This window comes from Parasteatoda tepidariorum, chromosome 2 (assembly GCF_043381705.1).
Source record: "Parasteatoda tepidariorum isolate YZ-2023 chromosome 2, CAS_Ptep_4.0, whole genome shotgun sequence".
NCBI lineage: Eukaryota > Metazoa > Arthropoda > Arachnida > Araneae > Theridiidae > Parasteatoda > Parasteatoda tepidariorum.
The window spans coordinates 46,656,746-46,675,740 of NC_092205.1; the positions used below are offsets into that span (position 1 = coordinate 46,656,746).

At 28.5% G+C, this 18,995-nt stretch overlaps 2 protein-coding genes across 2 annotated transcripts in view; one reads left to right on the forward strand and one right to left on the reverse strand.

Moving 5' to 3' along the window:
- LOC107442286 (collagen alpha-1(IV) chain) overlaps positions 1 to 7,136 on the forward strand; it is an 80,590-nt gene extending 73,454 nt beyond the window's left edge. Inside the window, exons 37-41 of the mRNA XM_071177543.1 lie at positions 1,434 to 1,670; positions 1,767 to 1,979; positions 4,651 to 4,856; positions 5,558 to 5,644; positions 6,330 to 7,136. Of these exons, the coding sequence (XP_071033644.1) occupies positions 1,434 to 1,670; positions 1,767 to 1,979; positions 4,651 to 4,856; positions 5,558 to 5,644; positions 6,330 to 6,617 (1,031 nt within the window). The 3' untranslated portion in view covers positions 6,618 to 7,136. The remainder of the gene's footprint in view (positions 1 to 1,433; positions 1,671 to 1,766; positions 1,980 to 4,650; positions 4,857 to 5,557; positions 5,645 to 6,329) is intronic.
- A 1,030-nt stretch (positions 7,137 to 8,166) lies between these two features.
- The window catches only part of LOC107453496 (reversion-inducing cysteine-rich protein with Kazal motifs), an 83,955-nt gene continuing 73,126 nt past the window's right edge, over positions 8,167 to 18,995 (reverse strand). Inside the window, exons 14-22 of the mRNA XM_043038986.2 lie at positions 18,688 to 18,873; positions 17,741 to 17,827; positions 16,834 to 16,915; positions 15,869 to 15,958; positions 15,386 to 15,450; positions 15,183 to 15,310; positions 12,758 to 12,884; positions 11,661 to 11,759; positions 8,167 to 8,768 (exon numbers count right to left, since the gene is read on the reverse strand). Of these exons, the coding sequence (XP_042894920.1) occupies positions 8,344 to 8,768; positions 11,661 to 11,759; positions 12,758 to 12,884; positions 15,183 to 15,310; positions 15,386 to 15,450; positions 15,869 to 15,958; positions 16,834 to 16,915; positions 17,741 to 17,827; positions 18,688 to 18,873 (1,289 nt within the window). The 3' untranslated portion in view covers positions 8,167 to 8,343. The remainder of the gene's footprint in view (positions 8,769 to 11,660; positions 11,760 to 12,757; positions 12,885 to 15,182; positions 15,311 to 15,385; positions 15,451 to 15,868; positions 15,959 to 16,833; positions 16,916 to 17,740; positions 17,828 to 18,687; positions 18,874 to 18,995) is intronic.

The following is an 18,995-nucleotide window of genomic DNA, read 5'->3' on the forward strand; positions in this document are numbered from 1 at the left end:
GCAAGCATCAAAAAATTTGAATAATTTATAAATTTTAACAAAATACTGTTATAAAATAATACTGTTTGAAAATATTATTTAATCTGATAATTAAGGATAAGTAATATTACTTTATTTCTATTCATTATTTTATTTTTGAATTCTTTTATTTATGAATTTCGATCATACTTTTTTCCAAATAATGGAAACCAGACTAATTTCTGCAACAAATTTGTTAAATTTTTAAATAATTAATACTTATAAAATTTTTTATTATTGAATTATTTATAGCTATTTGAATTGATATTATACTGAAAAAATTGGGAAATTAGTTAAGGAAATTAATTAGAATATTTTTTATTGTAGCTAATTGTTTTTTAAATGGCTTTCAAGTTTCGAGCCAACATTTATTTTTTTTAAAAATTGTGTTTCACAAGTTTTAACTATAACAATGTACTTGAACTAATGAAATTGGGTTTTTCTAATTATTATAAAACTGCTGCTTCTATTATAAACAGGTATTTAAATTATTGTATTTGTTTTGTAGAATTGTCAATTAAAATTTTCTCTAAAAAAATTAGTTCTTGAAAACAGAAACTTTTATTTTATGAGAAAAAACTCATACAATTATTTAATTATGTCCATATTTTTATTTGTTTTATTATTTTTTTAACAAAAAGGTTAGCTTAAAACAGCATTTATTTGATTTGAAAGTTTACTATGAAATTTTAAATTTTTTATGGTGCAAGCTTTAAACTTAAAATTTGCCAGCTAGTAATGCTCTTTCATCTTATAAAGTTTAGTTCATATTTGTGAAGAATGTGATGCAGTTTAATCTTTAAAATGCTGTGTTATAGTTAAGGTTTTGATTTTTAACTTATCTAAATATTGAGTATTTTAATTTTTTTTTAAAATTACCTGACTTTAAATCTTAACCCCTTAACGATGATTTAATTTTCAGGAAAATGGTAATAAAAGTGCCTCTTTTTTTAACATCTAGTTTGAAATAAACTAACTATCTACAATTACCTTAAAAATATCCTGGTACTGCCATCTGTTATGTAAAATGAGAAATAAAATGTTTTCCGGCAAAAGAAATAAATTAGTTTTATTCTTATTGATGCATTACTACTGAACACTCCAGCCCGAAAATTTCATGGGAGTGAGAAAAAGAGGGCAAAAACTCGCCCTGTCATTTTCACGGGAGCAAGAAGGAAAGACAAGTGTATCATTAAAAACAAAGAATGCTAAAAAAATCACTTTAGCTTGCCTAATTAAAGAGTTCTTTTTTTTTAAATTCATTCCAGCAGCAAGAATTTCCTCTTTATATTTTCCTAATAAATCTTTACACCAATCATTGCCATTGATTAGAATAATTTATATTAAATTGTTATTGTAATTTCTTATTTCCTATTTATTAATAAGATTTGAATTATGATTTCTTTGCATTTCAGGATTAAAAGGTATTCCTGGTGATGCATATGCTCCTGAAAAGATAACACAAATATTTGGAGACAGGGGTGATCCAGGAAGACCTGGTTTGCCTGGATTTCCTGGAGAAAGAGGTCCGATGGGTGATCCTGGTATTGATGGTCTTCAAGGACTCCCAGGAAATCCTGGACTACCTGGTTTTGATGGACTTGCAGGTTTTCCTGGCAACAAAGGAATGTCTGGAGAACCTGGATTTAATGGTATGAAGTTCTAAACCCAACATAATTAAAATAAATATTATTTTTCATTACATTGTTAAATGAAAATCTTAAAATTGCTTCTGTTATTTTTTCCAGGGTTGGAAGGCCTAGCAGGAGTAAGTGGAGCAACAGGTGATGCAGGACTCCCTGGATTACCAGGCAAAGCAGCAGCCTCTCGTGGTTACTTTTTCACTAGGCATAGTCAAACTAGTGATATTCCAGAGTGTCCATTCAATGCTCCACCAATGTGGACAGGATATTCTCTTTTGTACCTGCAGGGCAATGAACGAGCACATGGTCAAGATTTAGGTTTGTAGTTCATTTAGTTAACATACTTTTTCATTTCATTTTCTGAAGGCATTTCTTGCTGTAATGAACATTTAATATATGTTCTTTTTATAGTTTATTTTAAAAAAATCTTTGATTAAAACTTTTTATAGTGATTTATTTCCTTCATTAAGATGGAAAAAATTATGTGTGGAAAGAAAATCCTTCTAAGTAAGGTCTGTTCTGGTCAATGTGCCTTGCTCCTCGGAGCTGCCCAGCCTGTAAGTCTAAGTAGTTCTTAAGTTTTTGTTTTTGACTTAGATGCGGGCAAATTTTTTCCAAAGTTATTCTTTTATTTAATCTTTTAAGTTGTAGCCCAAGCTTTTATTTTGCAAGGTCTCCTTTATCAAAAAACTGTTACTTAATTAAAAAGTAATGATTTATGGGATGATTTCATCACAATGTTACTCATGAACTCAATGGTTGAACGGTTAAATAGATAATAAAAATACTCAAATAACTTGGTTTAACACTGTGTTAATAATATTTGCAACAGATTTTTCGATATAGAAGAAGTTTATAGTGTTTAACCCTGAGTGTTACTGTTTTTTTCTTCTGGAGCATTGATGACTTTCCTGCTTAAAAAACAATTTAATTTTACTTTTATTTTTTTTATATTATTCACTGTGAAAGTAATGTGTAGCAGGGAAAGTTTAGTTAAATTTTATGGGATTATAAGGTTTTTTATGTATGTAAATAAAGTATAAACTCTTCAGTATGCCTCCTTATGGCAAGCCTTCCATTATAAACAACCAACGCATAAGGTACTGTTAATCATTCGATAGGTGCAATGTTATTTTAACGCCCATTAAAACATGCACTGAGCCGTTCATTCCATTATGGCACACAAAATATTGGTATTTGCTTGTGCAAAAGCTTTAAAGAAATTTTTTAAACATTATTTCCGTTGATGTTATGGTACAGAAGCATCTATTTCCTTTGAATAAAAGAAAAGTGGCATGATTTCCTAGATTCTTACTGTTGTGATCATGATTTATGGATTAAAAGTTGTGGAACATCGATAACTTTACTGTGATAATCAAAAGTGCCTATTGCACCTATGTGCAGAAATTCTGGAACGAATATAAGAATCTGGTATTTAATTGATTGAAATCCTGAATTCAATTGGTTAGAAGAATGCATTCACAATCTGTAAAAATTTCTTTTCAAAGAGTTCAGTAAATTTATCAAACGTATTTTTCTTGTTCGAAAATTTTGTATATTATTTTTGTAAAACGTTAATAAATATCTTGGGTGGTTCATTTTCCAGTAAAAGCTTGTGACTTTTACAATTATCTTGACATATGTTATTTATCAAAAATAGTTATCCCGTATCATTGAATTATTATTTTTTATGCATTTTTCCCATATCAAGTATTTTTTAATTGTTCTTTTGTATATATATTGAGATAAAATAAATTGCTACTTTGTCTAAATTAATCTAGTATCCATAAGTCTTCTAAATCCATAAGTCAATATTTAGTCTATTTTTGTCCATTACTAATATAATGACCTCATGTTATAACATCCATTTTACGTCCACATAACATCCCAATTACTGCTTTGTCTAAATTAATCTTGTATATTTTATCCATTAGTAAATACGTAGGTTTTTTTTGTCCATTTTTCAACAAAGGATTGTTTACATGAAGCGTTAACTATAAATATATATTCTTAAAAAAATTGTTAAACAAGTATCAGTAACTGTTACTAGCTTTAAAACACAAACTAGAGAAAATCTTGAGTGAAGGGCACCTTGGAAATACTTGGATACTATCTGACAGTCTTAGTTCAATTCAACACCTCAAAAATTGGGCCCTCATTGGAGATAAAAACAGTTTTTCGATCTTACAAAAAGTAAAGCTCATTTCCCAGCAGCATGGGGTCCACTTTCAATGGATCCCGTCCCACGTCGATTTCCACGGAAACGAGTTGGCTGACACTCTTGCAAAGAAGGGACTAGACCATCCTGTCCCCTCCACCTCAGAGCTTACATACCTTGAGCTTTTTTTAAGGCAAAAGGCCCAGAACAAACAAAAGTGACTGCTTCCACCTACTCACTACTGGTATAAAGCAAAAAGACCAGGACTCTCTCTATCTCTTCCTGGTGACAGGCAGACCAACACTTGCTTATCCCGAGTGGCCAGTGGACACCTGAAAAGTCGCACATTTTCTGCTAATCAAAAGATCTTTCCTCTTTGCTCTAAATGCCAACAAAACAAGGCATCACCTGAGCACACCTTGAACTGTTTAGGGCTGGACTGGAACGACATTCATTCCTCTCCTATTTTGGTTTCGGATTTTCTAAATGTCAACGGATTTATTGATCTGGTCTGACCCCGTCAGACCAGATGGGAATTAGCAACAACAACAACAAAACACAAACTATTCTGTAAACATGTTTAATAAATTCCTTTTTTCTATTTAGAAAACATTTTTGCCAGTAAAATAATTTTGAATATGGTTTTAAATGAACATATTTGAATGATATCTAATACCTTTTAATAACAGCAGCTTACAGTTTATTAAATATATTTATTGTTGTAGTTTAATCGTGTGCTAGTTTTATAACTTCTAAAATGTATTCTACTTCCATTAATGAATATTACTACAATAATTTTTATTATTTAATTTAAAAAATTATTTCATTTAGGAACACCTGGAAGTTGTCTACAACGTTTCAGCACAATGCCTTTCATGTTCTGCAATTTGAATAATGTTTGCAATGCAGCTTCAAGAAATGATTTCAGCTATTGGCTGAGCACAGCTGAACCAATGACAATGTCCATGACTCCTATAGTTGGGCAAGAAATTCGAAAATATATCAGCCGTTGTTCTGTTTGTGAAACACCTACCCAGGTAAGACAAACAACAACAAAATACTCAACAAATACCTACAAAATATTCCAAACAATAAACTATTAAAACTATCATGTAATTACAATACTATCTGTGATTAGAATTTATTATTTTCTTCTTTTTTTAATGCAGAGATGGTACTACAATCGTTTTACTTTTTGATTATACCCTCCTTTTTAAAAAGAATTTATCCTATTCTAGCTAATAACCAGTGTGGTTGTTTTGTGGTTTATATGATTTGTCAGGTTTAATAAAATAGTTAAGTTTAATTTTGGTGTTCCTCTAAACAAGACTATGAGATTTGAACAACCATTACCACAGAATCAGTTTTGAAATTACTCTATTTTGTGTATTTATTTTCAATTTTAACCCTTAATGGACCCATGCTGTCATATAAGCAGCATGAAGCTTTTACGTTTGATTTTTTTTTACTATGCGTACAATAGTTAAAATAATTTCCGTTATTTTTATCACACCTATTGCTGCCATATTTGCAATCAATTTATTTAAAATTAATTATATACTTATAATTAATCATTATAGGTAGTAAGTAAACTTAAAATATTTCCGAATTGTTAAGGGTTCGAGGGCAATTATTTTTATTGAGGAATGTATAAGTTAAATATTTTATGCATCTGGTAAACACAATTTTTCTATTCTAAATTTGATTGTATTTTAATGTTGTAATGTTAACTGTTTAGGTCATTGCTGTACACAGTCAAACAATGGACGTGCCGGAATGTCCTGGTGGATGGGATGGATTATGGATTGGTTACAGCTTCCTAATGGTATGGTTTTAATAATTTATATTTTGATGTTAATGTTTGATCCATTTAACTCAGAGTTTAAACACATTTCTTTTTATCACTAAAAGTATGATTTTTTTTATTCTTAATCTTCATGTTAGTTATTTAACTCTCTGTATATTGTACTTTACAATATACAAAATTACAATATGCAAATACATTCATTTACTATCATCATACAATCATTTACTATCAATATAACAAATAAAACAAGTGTCTTTTGAATGAAAACAAAAGTTTTTTTCATTAGAGCAACACACACAGCAATGGACATAGGCTCTTATTTGCTCATGAGTTCTGATTGATAGTACTATGTGAACTTTAAAATAATTACAATTCCACAAACCAAATGTATGCAATATTTTTTCTATTAGTTTTTTCTTTATTTGATTTTGGAACATTAAACACATAATGTTGGTGCTATTAGTCATGGTATTAAATCTTTAATGCTAATGAACAATGTTCAACTAACTGTACCACATGATAAATTTATATATTTAAAATAAATTTAGGTTTATATTTATGTATTAAGACAAGTCTTCTGCCCCTCTCTATTTTAGGCAACTGTACATCTCATTTCACTTATTTTTTTATTCATGCAATTACTTGAAACTCAAAAAAGAGAGGAATGTAAAGCATTTTTAACATAAAATATGTATTCCTATAGAATACTGATTCTGGAGGCGAAGGTATTGGCCAACCTCTGGCATCACCTGGCTCATGCCTTGAAGATTTCAGACCTTTGCCCTTCATTGAGTGCCAAGGTCATGGGAGATGTAATTACTATACAACTGCCCAAAGCTTCTGGTTGGCTACACTTGATGGAATGAGGACTTACGAACAGCCCCGTCCAGAAACTTTGAAAGCAGGAGATTTACGAAGAAAAATTTCTCGGTGCCAAGTGTGCATGAGGCGGCATACACCTGCCATTAACTTAGGAGGAAGAACAGCTTAGTGAAGTGAAAAATGTGATGTTTTAGTTTTCCAAATGTTTGTTTTCTCTTATTGTATTCATATGTGAACTCAGCTGAAATAATGGTGCTAAAAATGCCTTGAATAGTTTTGATTTTATAAACTGAAGTGTTTGTTGTCCCACAGCTTGTATATATCAACTAAGAATCTCACCCTGCTCAATCTTGGAATCTGATTTTACACAAGATCTGTTTACTATACAATATTGAAATTCTATATTTTGTGAGAAGTTATTACCACATTTTTAAAGTATTCTTTTTGTGTTGTTAAAGCTGATTACAAAGCATTTATTTTTGTATTTACTGACTATGTGCCAAAGTAGTCTTGATGTGTTATTATATTTATTAACATAATTCTACTTAATTTACTCTGCTTTTAGATATACAGACAATTTGATGCTGGCTGGCTGTAATTGCCTTTAGCCTTAATAATGTAAAGTGTGTAAAAAGACTTTGAAATTATGCAATAAACACTGCCACACTGTGTGTATCTTTCATATAAAGTTGTTGAATATTATTTATTGAAATATATTGATTAAAGATTAAGAACATTTGAGACAAACTTTCTTTATATATAAAAGTAGTTGTTGATTTTGTTAAAATCTCTTAAATGGTTCCAAATATAGATTGCAAAATCATAGATCCTTAATTTTTAATAACAGTTTTACTCCTATAGATGGAATAAATCTCAATTTATTAAAATGGAGATAAAAAACCACACCTCTGCTTAAGTTTCATTTTTTAATACATTTTATTTTTATGCTTTGCCCTTTCAAAAACATGACTATTTTAACATAGATAAATGGAGTTTAAAATGCTTTAATTAAATTTAAGGTTATTAAGTGATAATTTTATACTAATGATATGCACATAAAGCAGACCAAAGCAATAAGAATCTTGAAAGGCGTGAGGAAAAAAATTATTATAATTTTGAAATATCATAATTATGCACATGAAAATATCTTTAATTTTCTTCTCAGTTCTGTGTTATGGGAAGTGAAACTGAGTAAAATAAATACTTTTATAAATATTTAATTTAAAAATATATTAAACACTTGATGTAATTTACAATAAAAGATTTTAATTTATATAATTTAATATTAAGCCTATCAAATCAATTAATATTTTGAAGTCGAAATTTTAAGTGGAACTTAAATTCTGTTGATGGGGAAATTTAATGCTTGATCTAGAATTTAAGATTTAATCAGCTTTATTAGATTTATCCTAAATTGATTTAATTTGAATGCTTGTCAATCATTTTGGTTTTTGTCGTATTGTCTTATAAATAAACTTAAAAGCTATCAAACACTATATACTTTAACAATAGGAAGTTTCTTAACATGCATCTTTCACTACTTAAATATAGTTTATTATTCCAATTAATTAAAAATTTTGATGTTAAAAAAGATTAAATTGCAATGCATTTAGAAATTGTTTTTTATTTTATTATGTATATATATATATTTATTTCTTAAATATTGATGTTTTTCTTATAAGTTTCAAAAACATATTATTAAAAAGAACCATCAAATGTTTCAAACAGTCGTAAAAATAATTTATTCATATCACAATTCATTTTGTTTACAAAATTTTATGTATAATAGGAACACACGTCATCAAATAAGTATTTACACTCTCAACTTTTATATACATATGTACAGAAGTTTGTTTTGGCATGAGCAATTAAAAGAAAAAAGAATTCATACTTTTTCAAGTCCTTTGTATGTGATATGTAATCACTGTAATTAATAGAAAAACTAATAAGTAAGTTTGATTAAAAGTCAACTGTATTGCACTGTCTGTGACTGGATCTAGCATCATGGCTGTCGTGAAAAACGACAATGGCAGCTCTGTCAGTAGTGTTGGGCTGTGTTGCTGAATTAAAGCTTGAAGCTTCTCAGCTTCACGCACACATGCTTCAACTTGTAGTTTTGTTGGGCTATCAGTAATAGCCATGACTAGGACTATGATGTCGGATTCTAAGCTCAAATATGCAAACACTTCACATTCTGTGACTTTAACATGTTCTCTTATTTTTTCTGCAATTGTTTGAATTACAACAGGGTCCACATCTCGAATAGCTTCTACAGAAGCATCTGATAATTTTTGACTGTAGAGCAATCTGAGTGCTGCACCTAAAAAAGTAAGAAGTTTTTTTCAGAACAAATGAAATCATTTTTAAATAAGCGTTTATAAATTTATGGTGTGGCCTAACTACCACTATGATTATTAAATATCAATTCACTAGTATATAGGACATGCTAACTCGATTCTACTTTGGGATACCTTTTGATAGGTGAAGGTTGACATTGTATATTTCTACTCTCCCCACATTGGTTACATGTGGAAATGATTTGAACTCGCCTACATCAAAAGTTTTGTCCAAATCCACTTAGATGGATGGTCCACATTGAACAGTTAACTTGCTATTTGTGACTGCGTCATCGTCCTGTTGCTTCTCAGTCACATTTACTCGCAAAAAAACTTGCACACACTTGACTGCTAATAGCAACACATGCGAGATCAGACACACAGCCAAGAACTTAATACAGCTCTCACGACCCACACTCTAAGTCCAGTGACCTTAATACAACTCTCACCTACCATGCTCAAAATGCAGTGAACTTAATACAGCTCTCCCTGTCTTTTTCAAATACGGCAACTAGTGGTATCCTTTCATTGAATTCTATCCGTGATAAAATTCTGGCGGGGGGGGGGCGTAACTACCACAATGATTGTTAACGATCAATTTATTAGTATATAAGACATGCTAACTCTATTCTATCTTGCAGTACCTTTTGATAGATGAAGGTTGACATTGTCGATAACTTCTCTGCCCACAATGGCATGACATGATTTAGAACTAAGAAACATGATCACTAGATGTGTTTTATCATGTAAATTGCAGGCTTTGTTACTTATGACAGAATTTCATGGGTTTTTTTATCGAATTAGTCTTGATGGTGAAAAAATGGACAGTTTAAGCATACATATTTAATTTAATTTATATCACTAACTATTGTTTGTAATAAATAATTTTAATTAATTAGCCTAATATAATAAATAACGCTCTAAAAAAATTTACATCTTCCGCATCAAAATTTTATTTTTTATGAGGCTATGATTTATTTTTAATTCATTAACATATTAAAGTAGGTGAGAAGACATGTACATTTTTTCATCTTTAAAAATAAATTAATATTCTTAAATTAATTAAAAACTTAAATATTAAATTTATTAGTGAATTAATAAATTTAAATAATGACTACTCATTCTTTCATTCATTCTACTTAATTTTTAGTCTTAGATCTGAATTAATTGACATGAATGTACAATTTTGTTATTTCTTTATAGAAAATTTTCGTTAGGCTCATTTAAGGCTTATTCTTAACATATTAAATACATAATTTTAAAATTGTCTATACAATGGAAAAGCTTTGAATACACTTACAAATCTAAACAAATATAAAGTTTTTGTCAAATAGATAAGGAAAACATTAAATATAATCATTGAGAAGTCATCAAAATAATAAAACTTGCTTTGTTGAGAAACAAAATTATTTTTCATATGAAGTTTGTTTTGAAGATTTATCAGTGCTTCTTTATATTTTATAATTCTAAGTTTAACACACAATATTAAACTTTTAAACAAGGACATGAACATTTAAAGTACTTTTGTTTGTTATTTTGATTTATTTGACTACTGATCAAAATATATATTATGTATATAACTGACAATCAAACTCTCAATTATCTTTCAGACAATAAGAATAATCATTTAAAATTTTTTTTAAAAAATGTAGTGACAAATGCATAACAAAAATGTGAATAAAAAGAAAATAGTTTACCACAAAAGAAACTGTTTTATTGCTGACTAAATAAATCTTTATAATAGTATTATTTAAAAAGCAAAAAATTGTTTATCCTTTTTAAAACAAAAGTGATGATTTAATTGTTTTAACCTTATTATTCAAAGTTAATTTATTGTTTAGTCTGTCTGTTTATATTTTTGAATGGCTCATTCTTTTTAACTCTAAAAAAATTATTCATTCAATAAAAAATGAGTATGAAATTTTTTTTAGGTAATAAAATAAAACCACCATTTTGCAATTTTTATAAATTTTCTTATTCTAGTTTTTTCTATAATTTTCTAAACAAAAAAAAACATTAAATTATTAATTATAATGAACTTAAGGATTTTAAACTTTGTTAATATCACTGAACTACTAATTATCTTATTTTATTATTCAACGAAAGTTTAAAACTGATAACACTGAAAATTATTTTAAAATCATGACTTAATTAAGAAATTGTTGATTGTAAAATGTTTTTTTCTTTATTATTTTCAATTTTAGAATTAAGTTCAATCAATAGAAGACTATATCATCAACTATGAGTAGGTAACAATTTGTTTCAAAAGAATAATTACTAAACGCATCATAATTGCAAATTTCTATATTTCTACTTTCATTTTATTTTAAAATTATCACCATTTTAATGCATTTTAATTTTCAAGAAAAACAGATGTTTTTATTTGGTGAAAAAAATTGCCTGCACATTCCCCGCATTGGTTTATGATGTATTCATCATTTTTTTATACATGTAATCTGTGGCAAATACATACGTGAAAAGTAATGGTTTTATTTATTTAGTTATTTTTTTTTGGATCAGTAGGATTTCTGCCATAAGGTTAAGTTCTCTAAATGGAGAGTCGATTTTTGTTTTTCATACAATTAAAAATGTATAAAGTTAAATACGAAAAATTTTAAATAAACAAAACTTGTCACTTGTTCAATTTTCTTAAATGAAATTTTCAAAAATAATAAATACTTGTTAGAATGGGAATTAGACTTATTGTAAATTTATGCTTGAAAATAATTGCAATAAAAAATCCAGTAGTAGGAAAAGTATAATCAGATATTTGATAACCAAAAGGTTATGATTGAGTAACTTTAACTCTTGTCTCTCTGCATAGTTATATTTCATTTTAAAATAATGTAATTATGAACACAAATTCAAATATTTACCACATATTGGACAGCAACCACCAGGAGGAAAAACTTTGGTACAATCTTCTGAAGGCAAAGGTGGACATTTAATACCACCACAACGAGAATATTTTCCATCTGTAAGAAAAGTATATAAAACTTTACTTTTGATGACCTCACATATATTTTTTTTTTGGGGGGGGGGGATGTATAAAGCATTGCACTGCTTTTAATGTCCTGTTTAAGCCTAGAGCTGCATCATAACTTAACATAGACCAACTAATTTTACATCAGGAAAAGTATATTTTGTGATTTTTTTCCTTCAATTTACCCATAACTAGAAATTTTTTTAAAAAAAGTTTAGATTTTATTTAATATTTTTATAACATATAAATAATTTTTTCTAAAAAAATATTTATTAATAGCTAATACAGTTATGAGAAAAACTGATTTTGAACAAAAAAGTTAATTGCCAATAATGAAAATTCTTGAAAACATAGAGACCAGTATGAATAACTGCCTTTAAAAACATTGTAATAAAATTAATTTATTTACAGATTTAAGTAATGGTTGATATTTGATATGTGTTAATTTGTTTCAATTTTTGGCATAGCTTTCCTATTTGCCATGCTATCAAATTGAAAATATATGATATTTTTAAAATTTTTTTCAAGTTTTTAGATAGCAGTAATCCTTTAATTATTGGTTAATTTAAGAATTAAGGGGTCGTTGAGCTTCCGAAGCGGGGGTGCCATCCCCTCTGCAGAGGATCAAAATTGTGATGGCATGTCTTCGGATCATCCTCAGGGATGTTTCCCAGACCGTCGCCAATAGCCCATTGTGCAGCTTTAGAGCGACGTAAATGAACTACAACAACAATAATTAAGGAATATAAAACTATTCAAGTAAGCTGATATCTACAAATACATCAAAATAAGTCACTTAAAGCTTGTAGCTCACATCTGACGAATTGACAATTCTTCCATGACATTTTAGATCTACAATTACAAACCGATGGGAGCTAGAGTTAGAGGTATGCCAAAGAATTTACTTTTAGAATTTATTTTGCCCACAATATGTTTCAAAAATTATTGATTGCTCTTCTACAAAATGCTAAACTAAACATTTTGATTTACCTTTAGAACCAACTGCAGCACAGGCTCCTTTATAATCAACAGAAACTCTTTCAGCCCAGGCTGCACATTCACTGGCATAGGTTTCCCCATTGTGACCACACACCAAACCTGTTCCCCGACAATGCGACTAAAATATAAAAAACAAGAACATGAAAGTCATATGACATTACTATAATTAATATTATAATGATATTTTATTGTAGCTAACAATTCTAATGTTACTTCTAATATAACTTACTTCTAAGAGAACATTTTTTGGTATTAATTTCTTATTCTTTTTGTGCAAGTATTTTTAAGTATATACCTTAATTTTTATACTTCTAGCCAATTTAAGTTTATAGTTTTTACTAGGAGTTCTTGTCAACCGAAAATTCAGTAACTCATAGAGAGTACTTAGAAAATAGTACTATAGTATTGCCACAAATAAAGCACGTCAAAAGTGATTACTATTTGCACAATTCAAAACTTGCGAGTGGTTATAACGTATGTATTGTTTTTCAATCTTTCTTTTTTTAAATCTCAATATTTTTAATACAATATTATTATAGCACCCGAAATTTGAACGAGGGTTTTCTAAACTATTTACTGTTTTGAACTTTGTTTCTAATTTTTTGAAACTTAAAAAAACCGTTTTAAGATTTAGCATTCATAAAGTCGCTTATAATTTAATAAATATAAATAATCTAATGCTTAAAAATATACTGAATTGAATCCCAACTGAATGTTGAATCTTTTTTCAAGCTATAATGCGATAGTTTTATTTCAAATCGCTTAGACCCTATACAATTTCTTTAATTAAAATATAATTTTCATTTATATTGGTCCATAAAATATTTATCCATGTTTTTATTTTTTACTTTTATTTAAGAACATTAGAGTTATTTTGTTTTAAAATAAATATTTGTATTACGTGATATGATAAAAATAAAAATCCATCACTTTTCCCTAGCCTTTATATTTATTTTTCGACATGTCTTTTTTTATACGAAGGAAATATTTTATTTTTGAATAGTATCAGTTTTGTGTTTTTCAGTTTTAAAGGAATTTTAATATTTGAAAGAATTTAATTTTATGCAAATATATTACTAAGTTGACAGAGGAAAAGAAAAAAATAATATACGTTTTTTAAAATTATTTAAAACTATTTAATTTCATGCAAGTATTTTACAAGTAACACATTTTACAGATTCATAGATAAAGAGAATTGCGCCTGAAACACTGATATTTATGTTAAAATTTTCATAATTGCCACCTACATGCCGAGGTACTTGGGCATGCAGCCCTTTATTCAAGAAAATGTTGTGCACCTCTACATATGAATTACTATAAAAATATATGTACAAGATATTTTTTTAATTCACTTTTCAAATAATAATAACCCTTAATTAAACTTCTAAATTATTTTTATAATAAAGTGAATAATTTTCTCGTATTATTAAGATGAATTTCATTTAAATCTGGTAAGTTGTTAAGTGCATACAATGTTCCAATTTAGTACTTTTCTAAATTCCACCTTTCCATCATAATTATTAATTCCTTATTAATTAATACAGTCAAACCCCGCTAAAGTGAACATGGTTTATATATAAACCGGAGTTCACTATAGTGAACTCCCGGATATAGTGAACGAAATGTTCGGTCCCGTGCCTTGCTATGCGCGTATAATGTTATTTTTAGTGGATATAGTGAACCAAAAAAGTGAGGAAGTTGGATATAATGAACTTTTTTCTGTCTCCGACTGATTTTTCCCCATTTTTTTGTAATGATTTTGAAATTTCTACTTCAAAATAAATACATACACCGATTTTTAAAACCATCTATTGAGACTAATTTTATGTGCTCGAATGGCAGGTTAGACAGGTTTAAAAAGCGGAATAACAGAAATTCACGAAAAATTATCTGAGAGACGGGAAGTGTTTCCATATCTGATGTTGAGATTGCTCATCAGCTAAAGATTACTAATTTTTATTTGTACGAAAGACGAAGAGTAATGAAAAATAACAAATTTTTTGCTACTACATAATATTTTTCAGTCATTTATTTAAATAATGTGTAATAAAAGGGATGAGTTTGGGAACCATTAGTTAAATTGCCTGCGTAACGGATATACTGAACTGCCGGTTATAGTGAACCGAAATTTCGGTCCCTTGAAGATTCACTATAGCGGGGTTTGACTGTATTAAGAAAATTTAAATTAAAATAAAATGAATGACTTTTAAATACCTGAATGTATCTTCATAATATTTTTGTTTCATATTAAAATTTTTAAAAATTTGGGTCTGAGATAGGGCCCATTTATAAATCTTGCACAGGGGGGGGGACACCTAACTCTATGTAAGCCACTGGGTAGATCTACATTAAAGCTACTTTAACTAAACTGGTCTTACTAAGAAAGAAGTTACAAGAAAGTAATTTGTATACTAACCATGCATTTCCCATAATATGCAAGTAACTTTCTTCTTTGTAACATCCAACATATATTAGGATGCTCCACATTATCTGTATCACACACAGGGAACTTTGGTAATTGGTTGCAATTGTGTTGCATGTTCACTGTAAACATAATTTTGAATTAGAATAAAAATCAAAAGTTATAAGAAGAAGTCAACCAAAGTTAGATCAACTTACCACAATCATACTGCTTGCAACTTCGGTGTCTAATACTCAAGCAAACTCGTTTCTTAGGAACACACCTGTAATGAAACACAAAAAGGTTAAGTGTGAGGAAACCTACCTAAACAAGGGAAAGTATTTCTACAGAGGAGTATAGCCTTTTAATTAATTTTCTCCTCAGAGCTGTTTTCCAGCAAATATTATTTTCCCTTAAATGTATTTTGATCAGTCTTATTTTACAAAGCATTTCAAATGAACTAATATGATAAAAATTCAATGAAAAAGAAATTAAATTTTGAGAAATGTCACATGTGGCATTTCAGAATCATTTTCGAGTTTAAACTTTCATTTTTAATTAAATGCAAGATATCACTGCATTCTCAAATATTTTTAGTGATAGTTTCCAGTGTATCAATGCAACCATTTGTATAAATTAATACCACTAACACAGTATCTATCAATTCAGTTTCAAACTGATATAGTTAATAGCATGGTTACCTATGGTAAGGATGGCAGGAATTAGGACTGCATGGGTCAGAATCATAACAAGCACCAAACTCAAACTGGTCGTCAGTAAGTCCAACACACCTTTAAAAGAGAAGTACAAAATTATTTATAAGAATATAAATGCATAAAAAAAACTGCTTATTTATATTGTGCATATAAATTCAAAATTATGTGTTTTGTAAATAATAAATTTTCTACAAAACAAAGTTTTTAGCTTTTAATTAGTTATCACATTAAAGTGGAAACTCAAATTCATGCTTTAATGCATAATAATAAAAATTATATCTTATATAGCAGCATCAGAAATATAGGTAGCAGTTCCACCATTCAATTTTGCAAGTGAAGGAAATAGGAGTACACTGCAATATTGCTTCACACAAGAGCAAGTTAATGTAAAGTCAAGCTAAAATGGATGTTCCCAGAACAAACCAAGGCAAAAAACTAAAATTTGTAGAGGCAAAAGGTGATTCCGTGATTTTTTTGCTGGTGAAAGATAGGGTTGCACAGATGTCACTAGTCATAACTTTTTGATGACCTTAAATCATTTTGTCAATAGTAGCAATGGAATCATGAGAGAGATGGAATTTTTTAGCCTGGATCTAGACAGATTGAATTTCGATGTAAGTCTTTCACAAAAAGTTTATGCTATCTGTGCTCAGCCGTTTGTCTTGTTTAAACACCAAGCTTTCGATGATAAATGATCTACATTACCTTCACCTTCTGCCAATAAGAATTGGACTACAGTTATGGATATAACTATCTTAGCATGATTTTACATTTACTTTCAGTGATTTCATGAAAAGTAGTTATTAGCTATTCTACATTTTTAAAAACTGAAGGTTGGTCCTGCTATTTCTGCTATATTTTTGATGTTAAGTCTACTTTTTATTTGAACAATCTTTAGATTGCAGGGGAAAAAATGAAAAGAGTAAAAATTTTAAAGAAAAATATATCACCTTGCCAGACATGCACTTGGATAAGTTTTGCCATTGGCTCCACAAACTGGAACATAATGATCTTGGCAGTTACATGGTAGACCTGCAACAAAGGTAGATATAATTTACATTTAAAATCATTTCAATGTTCAAACTTTTCATAAATAACAGTACTAAGATTGCAAGTACAGATGTTGTGTTTAAAAACAATAAAAGTCATATAATAGAATTTGTTGTTTATTTTTTTCATTTGATAACCAATTAATAATTATTTTGGTTATCAAAGCAAGAAAAAAACAAAACATTTTAACACAACAGAATAATTTTAAAGTATCTGATTTTTCATACTTTTTGCAATATGTTAAATATAGATATTTATTTGTTTTTTGTGCAGCAAACAAATCTAAAGCAATTTTGAAGCTGTAATGTCTCTAGAAATTTAAAAGTGATATTGTCTCCTTACTGTATTTTTATGGTATCATTTGAAAGTATGGGAACTATCTTGGGAAAATAAAGATTTTATCAATATTTTTCTTTTACCATTATCACAAACAATATATTCATTAAAAAGTGTGTTAAAAAAATCCAATGGTTTCCATGATGAAATTTGCTTGCGAAGTTGGGACCATTGTCAGTTTAGTATGATAAAATAATAGCAAGAACAGATATAAACTAAATAAATGGCGTTTTGATTAAAAGATTTAAACTATGTGTATGGAACTTGGTCTTCATTTTCTATTCATTTGCAAAAACCACTCGATGGTTTTAATTCCAGAAAAATTTAGAGTCTTTTAAAAAATTACTGATCAATGAATAAGACAAAATGACATCAAAGAAGCTGTGGCAAATAGCTGAAAATTAACTTAAGCATTTGAGGCTCTATACCACCAAAGTAATGGGTAAAAAAATTAAAACAATTAGAACTTACCAGTGCTGCATATCTGAGGGGAACAGGTAACTTCACCATCATAGCAAAAGCAAGTTTTACAGCCGGCTTTGAATTGTGTATTATGATCTGCAAAAACAATTCATTAAATTATAACCTATGACTTCTCCATTGAATAGCTACTATAACCTATGGCTCTTCTATTAAATAATTTACATAACCTATACAAGGTAATTAACACTTAGACAACAAATTATAATTGTTTCCCGTTATCAAATTTTCTTCCACCATGCAGGTCATCAGTCTAGAAGTTTTATTTCCATTAAAATAAAACTCTGTTATTATTTTTATATTATCTATTTTTTTAATTTATTTTTCGGAAACAGTGTTGAAAGTTAAATACTGTATTGCAATTCATTATACTGCAGAAAATATATTACAATTCATTAAATTATATCCTATGAATTTTCTATCGAATAAATCAAATAGTAACTAACTATAATAACCTATGACTCTTCTATAAAATAATTTATATAATCTATTCAGATTAATTTACACTTGAGCAACAGAAAATATAACTGTTTCCTGTTCTCAGTGTTATCAAATTTTCTTCTGCCATCAGTTTTATTTCCATTGAGATAAAACTCCTATTATTTTTATTTTATCTATTTTGTTCATTTATTTTTTTGCAAACAGAGTTGAAAGGTTTTTATAAAAGCACTATAAAGTTTTGCACATTTGAAAGCAAAGAATGAAACAAAATGATTTCTTGTAGTTTTTCTAATGAATGATTTTTTTAAATAAACTTGTTTACTTTTTAAAAAGTTCTGGAAATCATTTTTTCTGTATAAACAAAAACAGAGAGAGAGTATTGTGTATTGGTACACATGTGTAATAGGCAACATTAAATTTATTGGTTTCCTCACTAGGTAAATATTGAAAAGTTTCTATATAGTGTAAGAAAATTTTATTTTATGTTTTTGACTCACTATATCTCCTTCCCTCATGCCAACAATGCTCTGTGCTTAAACAGGGTTGTGTCATACAATCTTCCAAAAGATTATCCTGATTACAATAGCAAACCATGTGGCAACGAGGTCCATGAGTATTGCTGGGAACTCTGACATATGAACTTCTAGGTACGATGAGCTGTGACATGTCACCCATGCGGCAACCTAGATAAAAAGAAATAAAATTTTGCATTTGTACTAGATATAATACCTGTATACTTCTGAATAACACAATTGCTTTGAAGTGGTATTTTTCTTAAATTTTTTACTATTATTTTTGTTATTTT